This window comes from Rhopalosiphum padi, chromosome 3, assembly GCF_020882245.1.
Source record: "Rhopalosiphum padi isolate XX-2018 chromosome 3, ASM2088224v1, whole genome shotgun sequence".
Classification (NCBI taxonomy): domain Eukaryota; kingdom Metazoa; phylum Arthropoda; class Insecta; order Hemiptera; family Aphididae; genus Rhopalosiphum; species Rhopalosiphum padi.
In genome coordinates, this window is record NC_083599.1 from 80924585 (window position 1) to 80933171 (window position 8587).

The following is an 8587-nucleotide window of genomic DNA, read 5'->3' on the forward strand; positions in this document are numbered from 1 at the left end:
TTATTTTTAAAATCGATTATTACGTTATTATTGATATTAAAATCATTTCCCAAGAGCAGTTTGCAATGTAATCCTTCAATTACATACGCGTTTATATGATAATAGTCATTTTTTATTTTTATTGTTATCTCAGTTCTACCTAATTGCTTTAGTTCCGTATTATCTGCACCAGTTATTATGATGTTGTCTTTAGGTTTAATAAGTTGCTTATTTTTTGTTAACGAAAAGTCTATACAAGAAAGATTTGACCCTGTGTCTAATATAGCATATTTTTCATTTCCCTCAATTTCCACTATCATTGATAATACTCTTTGTCCACATTCTGTATTTATTATTGTGTTGTCGTGATTTTTGTTTTTATTTTCTACGAAGTTTTGATTTGATAAATTATTTGGATGTTCGTTTAAGTAGTTATCGATGTTTAATTTTATTTCCTTCAGGTCAGGAAAAATAGTATTAACTGTTATGTTATTAAATATGCGTTGGCTGTTTGTTTCGACGGAAATGCCGGGTGTCCAGTGACATTTTTCATGGAAGATACCAATATTTTGGCGATTGGGTTTCCAGTAAACTATTGCATTAGAATTTTCGTTAATTTCATAGATTATGAATAAATTAATTTTGAATTGGTCACAAATAAAAGCTAAGTCGTCGTCATTAAGATAATAGCCTGATTTTAAATTAGGTATAGTCAACATGTTCAAGATTTCTATAGTTGTTTTATAAATATTATGATTTTGTAAGCATACGCGTAATGCGTGGGCTCCACAATCACCATCGCTGGGTACTTCTTTTGATTTAACGAACGAGCCGGCAATAAGTGCTATTTTATTTTTCAAATTGTCGTTGAAATCAGAGTCTGAGATTATATTATAACTGGAATTTGTAATGTTGTCTTTTTGGTCATTCTCATTTCCAGGTAAGGAGTATATTCTAATTTTCGTAATTGAATTTTGAAAAATAAATTGAATCATATTAGATATTATATCCCATTGTTTCTTATCTGAACCAGTGCATATTTTCGGTAGGGCCAAAGTTGTGATTTTATTTTCAATACAAAATTGTTTAGTGTTTTTCAAGGTTTTAAAAATATTTAAATAAGTTGATTTATCATGATAATTGTTTTTTGTAATAAGGTATAAAATCCATTGGTCATTTTGTTTTAAATGAGATACTTCGGTAATATTTTTATGTTGATTAATCAGTTTGTCCTTATTGTTAAATTGTTTTTTAAATTTTGCGGCTATTCCTTTTGACATGGTAAAACATTGGCTTACGCAGTGTCCGATTGCAATGTTTGTATTTAACGAAAATATGTCACCCGTAATTTCTGCATAGTCACATATAAATTTTTTATTTTTATTGTTGTGAAATAAAAAGTCTATGAATTCTGTTGATGTATTTAATTTTGTTTGTGAGTATATATATTCGATTTCTAATTCACTATAGTGTGTGTCATTGTTTTGGTTTATTTCTTTAAAATTAGATTTTTTATACCATTCTCCTATAAATTTTAAGTAGTCGTCATTTTCTTTCTCTATTTTATAACATAATTTTGTATTATTAATTTGATTTTTGTATTCCCGAGTTGAACATTCCGAATCTTTTCCTAACTCGGTCCTTAATCGTTTTTTGACAAGGTACACCTATCAGCGTAATGCCCCTTTTCATTGCATTTGTAACATGTAACTCTTTTCGATTCTTTTTCGTAATTGTCCCTATACTGTTCAGGTGTTCTTTCGCGACTATTATCCCTGCCGTATTGACGTTTATAGTTATGATAATTAGTTCCTCTATTGTCTCTATCTCTGGAATTTGACCTATTTCTATGATCCCTATTATCATTTCTATATGGACTAGATTCTCTTGGTCTTCTATTATAATATTCTCTGTCTCTGGAAAGTGACCTGTCTCTTCCATATTTTCTGTCCGTACTAGATTCTCTATTTCTACGATTTACACTCCCTGGGTATGGACTTTTGTCTCTATAGTCGCGTTTGTGTCCTTGATAATTTATTTCTCTTTCGTAACTACTACCTCTGTCGTCATAACGGTCATAATTTCTGTTATTTTTTTCGTATTTATCATTTTCAAAGTTAACTGTTTTATTTTGTATTTTTCCAAATAAACTTATTTGTTTTATCTCATCACTTAATTTACTTATCTCTCTTTTAAATTCTCTATCTCTTTCTACTAGTTCACTTTTTAATTCTGCAATTTCTATCACTGCTTTTTCAGTTGTTTTTTTGTTTAATTGAAGTATTTGTTCGTTAAATATTTTTGAGTATTCGTTTTGGTTTTGATCTCTTGAATTTATTCTGAATTGCATTAGTTCAAATTTTTTTAAGTTATTTTTAATTTTTTTTAAATTGCTATTGTCATGTAACGAAATTGCATTTAAAATTGGTTCTTTCAATCCTTTTAGTATATATATATACATATCTCTTCCTCTTTCATATCTTTATTTACCTGTCTACACAAATTTTCTATATCAGTGACGTAACTTGTTGTTGATTCCAAATTTTCTTGTTTTCTATTTTCTAATTTATTTTTTAACAGTATAGAATATCCTATTGGTTGAAATTCGTTGAGAAATTCGTCTTTTAAACTATCCCATGTCCAATCCTTATTTATACTTTCCAAATTTTCCAAAAATGTATTTGCTGTATTTTTTAAAAATATTGATAAAAATTTTATTTTTTCTTTATCATCCCAATTATTTACTTCTGCTGCTTTTTCATATTGTTTAAAAAAAGTTTTAATATCCCCTTGTCCGGAAAAACTATCTGGTTTTATAACCATATATTTATTCGATAAATTTTGGTTAAACATTGTTTGATTATTTAATATGGGTGGTGGTTGATTATTTAGTATTTTGTTATCTTTTTTATTGATGTCGGTTTGTTCGAATGTTACTGTTGTATTTTCGTGGTTAAATGATGTATCTAAATTTTTTAAAGTGTCAAAATAATTTGCTTCGGTTGAATTAAAAATGTCTTGAATTTTATTTGAATATGAATTAACACTATTATTTAGATTGTCGAATAATTTTAAATTGTCTGTAGCTGTATAAGTGGGTTTATTTGTAATTTTTGTATTGTTTTGGACGGGTTCAGGACTTAAAACGGGTAACCCTGCCTCATTCGCTAGTTTATCAAGATCAATTCTCTCGGTTATTGCTTTATTTAAAATTTCTGTACGTTCTTCGTTGCTCAGTGTATTTTCTACGTCGTCTGGGTTTAAAATACCTCTTATGTACCGACTAAGTCTAGATCTTAAATCTGCCGATTTACCAGTTGGATTTAATTTTTTTGCTTTACAATATTTTATAAGATCCTCTTTCTTTAAAATGTAAATGTCTGTGGCTTTATTAATGGAAATTGAGATGTCCGATTTGGTATTTTTTAATTCATTCATTAAGGCATGAGGATTTGTATTTATTTAGTAAGAATTTTTTATTTTATGAAAGGTGGTTTTATAAATTTTGTCGATTAACTTTTTTTTTATATGAATATGTGTATATAATTTTTTTTTTTATTATTATTACCTTATTATTGTTAGTTGACTTATTTCCGCTCTGAGTTGATATTTTGGCTCGAGTTTTTCTTGAAATGATATACTTTGTAAATGCACTTCTACTCACTGTGCGTGCACTTTTTTTACTACGCTTACTTTATAATAAAAAAAAAAAAATATAAAATAAAACAATAAACTAAACTTCTGTTTAAAAACACAAAAATTTTAAACTAATGTATCAGGGTAATTCCGTGAAGTAACGAGCCTACGTTGGGCGCCACTTTGTCGTATACGTCACGCGATGGTTTACGTATAAAATAGGTATCTCGGTATCCGATTCCCAAACCGTCAAACAAGTAGTATCGACACCTGCGGTGAGCGCTTACTTAACAATCCTTTGGTGACCACGATAACGAGTACTGGATGTTTGAGAGTGAGATCTCTTTAACCTGGACAAAATCGTACTATTTCTCAACTGACCACGATAACGAGTACTGGAAGAGAAATAAGGTATTATAGTGTCTTGCTATTTTCTACTAAAGTGTTTCCTCGCCACAAACGCTTGGGTGCGTACCTCGATATGAGAAAAAAAAAACAAAGTTATATTAATTGAAATAAAATAAGCATATAATAATACAACGAAATAATTTAAAGATATTAAATAATTAATAAAACAGTTGTTAGCCGTAACACACCACGACTGCCCGATCGCTCCGTTTCCGTCATCGCCGTTGACAATTTAATAATTAATTTTTGTCGAATCGGTATATTTTGTTGACTCCCGCCTCGCATATTCCGTCATATATACAACACCACAACACATTATTATATAAGAAAAGATGTAGTGTTATCTATTCCAATGAATCATGCAACGCCATCTGCCGATAATCATTAACATTCTATTATTATTCTAGAGTTCTAGACTACTTTCGAATAAAATCCCAAAATATAATGATAATTAAAAACACAAGATAGCACACATCAAGAACATCTCATAAGACGAATATAACCGAGTAATTAAACTATAATTCACATAACAAATTTCTTCAAAGTAGCATGAAAAATAAAAAGAATATATTAGCAAAATACCAATAAAAAATTTTAAAATCATAAAACAACAATATTAACATTCAAAATTAACGTAAATCAAAGTAAAAAAAAAGACTGCCAAGAACCGCAAGTCGGCGCGTACCGCCGTCTTATATGTAAAATAGTCCCCTGGCCGGTCGGCGGTCTTTATTATATCGCCGAAAGCCGTGTAGATCTCAAATTTAGTATCATCTTGTGACACCTCCCGGAACACAGTAAAAAAAATCAAAAACCGCAAGCCGCTTGTATGTACCTCCGTCTTATATGTAAAATAGTCCCCTGGCCGATCGGTCGACTAGGACTGTATGTTTGTTTGAGGCATACTTATGGAATTACATAGTGCTATCTTGCGGTATATATTAGCAATATAACTGTCGGGCGCCTGGATTATAATAAAATGCAACCGGGTATTCAAGGATTGTTATCACTATAAAATAGTCCCCTAGCTTTGGTCCCCCAACTTCACACACGTGTTTTTATATTCCAAAGTTTAGCTCTAAATTTTACTCAACCTATTGCAGTTTTTGCATTCCATGGTCCAGTTAAAGGTATTTAAAATTGAAATACTATAATCATGTTATTTGTTTTTCAGATCACTAATAATATTGTTTCAGCCAACTAGTAATCTTCTTCTTTCTTCTTGGGTATTGTCGGCCAATAGGACCATCCCGTCAAACAACCAATCCTCCAAAACAGCCAACTAGTAATAATATAACAAATAACCAAAAAACATCAGTATAATATTTAATTTCATGCTTTAATTTTAGATGCTTTATTTTATGTGTTAGATATTACTGTGGTTGGTAGGTATAAATTTTTTATGTTTTTAGATATTAGATCTGTGTGTGGTTAATTATTAAATATTGCATGATTATCCAGACTTAAATATGTATTGTAATAATATTTATGTTATAATGGTATATTTCTAGATTTTAGGTATTTTGCTTTTTGTTTCATTTGTGTGTTTCTATATGGTTAGTTAATTTGTGTTCCATTATTTGAATATCTAGTATTCCAGTTTCATATATATTATATTATTGTATATATGTATAATGTATATACAATATTGTACAAATTAAGTGTTGTACTTTTATGTTTTATTTGTAAGTTATTAAATATTATTATGATTTATAGTCTAGTTATATTTTTTGATACAATATTTATTAATTTATCATAGGTTTAGTTTTTGCCCAATCGGTCATTAAAGCAATATGCTTGTTGGAAAATATTGGAGTTAGAATTGAAGGTGTGGTTTCGGATGGGGCATCAACTAACCGAAAATTATGGGCTAAACTTGGCATAAGTGGTCAAAAGGATAAAGTGTCTAATTCATTTCAACACCCCTTAGACCCTAAACGAAAAATTTTTATGTTTGCTGATGCTCCACATCTCATAAAAAATGTTAGAAACAGACTCAAAAATAAAAGTTTAAGAGTAAATACAATTTTAAAGTTTCTTATAATTTACAATTTTAAATAATTTACTTAAGTAATACCTATATTAAATAATATTTCTAGGAATCTCTAGAAAAGGAATTTATAAGATGGTCTCATTATCGAGATGTATAATAATGATCCGACAAGAGTCTGTCCTAAAATTTCATTAAGACATATAAAAGTTGATGGGTTTAGTAAAATGAGTGTTATGTTAGCAACTCAGATAAATATATATTATAAAAATATATTTGTCATTATTAACAATTGCTTGTTTCTAGATTTTTAGTGATTCTATGGCCAAGGGCATAGAATTCTACAGAGATTATGTTAAAATTGAATCTTTAAAAAATAGTTATTAAACACAAATTTTTACCGACCGTTTCAATAAACTTTTCGATGTATTTAATAGAAAGCACCCTGGAGAAGGAATAAAAAAAAATAGTCTTGATTTTCAGGTACATTTGGCTATTATTAAAATAAATTATTATTACACTATGACATTTTATTTTTTTTAACCAGGTTTTAGAAGATAATCTAGTTTGGATAAATTATTGGCAAGAACAAGTAGAAACGAAAAAAAATAACCAAAGATGAATATTTGACTCAGAACACTGCCGATGGATTACGTGTTACCATTAAATCAACATTAGAACTGACAAAATATTTTTTATATTAATGTGGTTTTAAGTATATTCTTACCTCCAAGATGAAGCAAGATCGTTTAGAGGTGAGTATAGAGTTAAGTAAAAAAGTAATTATTTCCAAAAACCAAAAAACTAAAAAGTTTAGATACCTACTATACATATAATGATTATAATGTAGATATTAAATTGTATTTGTTTATAGCAATTTTTTGGTATAACTAGGCAAGCATCTGGTCCTAATGAACACCCTAGTACACTTACATTTCTCCAAGTTTGTAAAATGCTATCTATATATTCTTTATTAAAACCGCCAAAAACTGGAAATTGTAAAGTTTTAGAGCAATGTACACAAACAATTTCAATTGATGATTTTAAGTCTACTGTAAATATTGAGAATGTTTCTGAGAGAATTGAAAAAATTGAAACTTAAAAAAAACTTGGCTCCTTAATAATAAAAGATGTGGATGTAGATGATTTATTTGATGGTAATATGCATAATTATTATAAGGCAAATGTTGAAGACTGCGTGCTATATTATATTTGTGGCTATATCACCAAAAATCTTACAAAGCAAATAAAATGTAAAGATTGTCTTACAGTAATAACTGGTGATTACCTACATAAGAATACATATTTCCTATGAACAAATTACAAAAAACTAAATTTAAATAGCATTTTGACAATAACAATTTATTTTTAGGTAAAAAAACTTAATCCAATAAACCTGAGGCTACATTTTTAAATTTAAAATCACGAGGAGGATTGACTTATCTAAATAACTTTATTTTTAGATAGTTGACGGCTGTTGAAAATTCATTTGCAAAGTATTGTGAAAATAATAATGTTTTTTTATTAACAATTGGTGACTTTTTCAATAACAATAAATGTATTGATTTTCTATGTACAATACACAAAAAAGAAGTCCTGTCACATATAGTTTCTAATTTTATAATTATGAGGAATACTGCCTATTCCCTAATTAGTAATAAAAATAAACCCAAAGTGAATGCAAACAAAAAAAAGTTTGCAAAATTAGTTAATACTTAATGTTTTTAATGTTTAAATTGTTATACCTATTAACATTTATTTCATTTCTGTTATTTTAATAAAATATATTCAGTTTAATAATTTTTATTTATAATTGTATTGGTAATTTTAGATTCTGAACTGATTCTGAGCGATGAATGTATTGATTTTACAATGATGTGTGTCAGAATCGTTTTTCTTCTACAATAATATTATATCTTTGGATTCAAATTTAACATAATCCGTTACAGTGACTCACTTGTAACCTACTGTACAGTAGAGCAAATACATTGCATTGAATATCAAGCAAATACATTATTAATCCTAATAGTATCATCTCTAACTACATAAAGTCACTCATGTTATGAAATCTCAACACTTTTAAAACTTTTAAATTGCTTCAGTCATTTGTATTTTGTACTAAGCAGTAAGCATAAAATAAATATACCCTTAGTTATTAAAATAATTAATGTTAATTTATTTTAAAGAAAACATCAAATTTAATAATTTTACAACCAGTTTACCAGTTTACTATGAATATTGATTAATGTCTAATTTCTAACATAGATAGCGCTAAATACTACACTTGTACCTTAGGAAACATTTGGGGATCACTGATAACGTTTTCGATTCCAGTCCTGTATATCTTAGTCCGTGCCCTGAACATAGGTTTCCTTTAATATTAAAAGAATAAATACTACAATACTAATGGGTATGAGACAGGGGTTGGCAATTAAGTTCTATCGTGGTCCAGATAATGTGAAAGAAAATTTTAGTTAATAATTGTTGTGGTATCATGACTTTTATTGTCAACGGTGATAAACAATGAACACCATCATGATCTCTAAAATACGAGCTGGATTTGGCCCGTAGGTC

At 28.4% G+C, this 8587-nt stretch overlaps 1 protein-coding gene across 1 annotated transcript; it reads right to left on the minus strand.

The window, feature by feature from the left end:
* Positions 1-1621: 1621 nt before the first annotated feature.
* On the minus strand, positions 1622-2741 carry LOC132926120 (probable splicing factor, arginine/serine-rich 7). The gene is made up of 2 exons (XM_060990459.1): positions 2725-2741; positions 1622-2063 (listed from the first exon to the last, which is right to left on the minus strand). Exons 1-2 carry the CDS (start codon positions 2739-2741, stop codon positions 1622-1624), a joined length of 459 nt encoding a protein of 152 aa, XP_060846442.1.
* Between the last annotated feature and the right edge of the window lie 5846 nt (positions 2742-8587).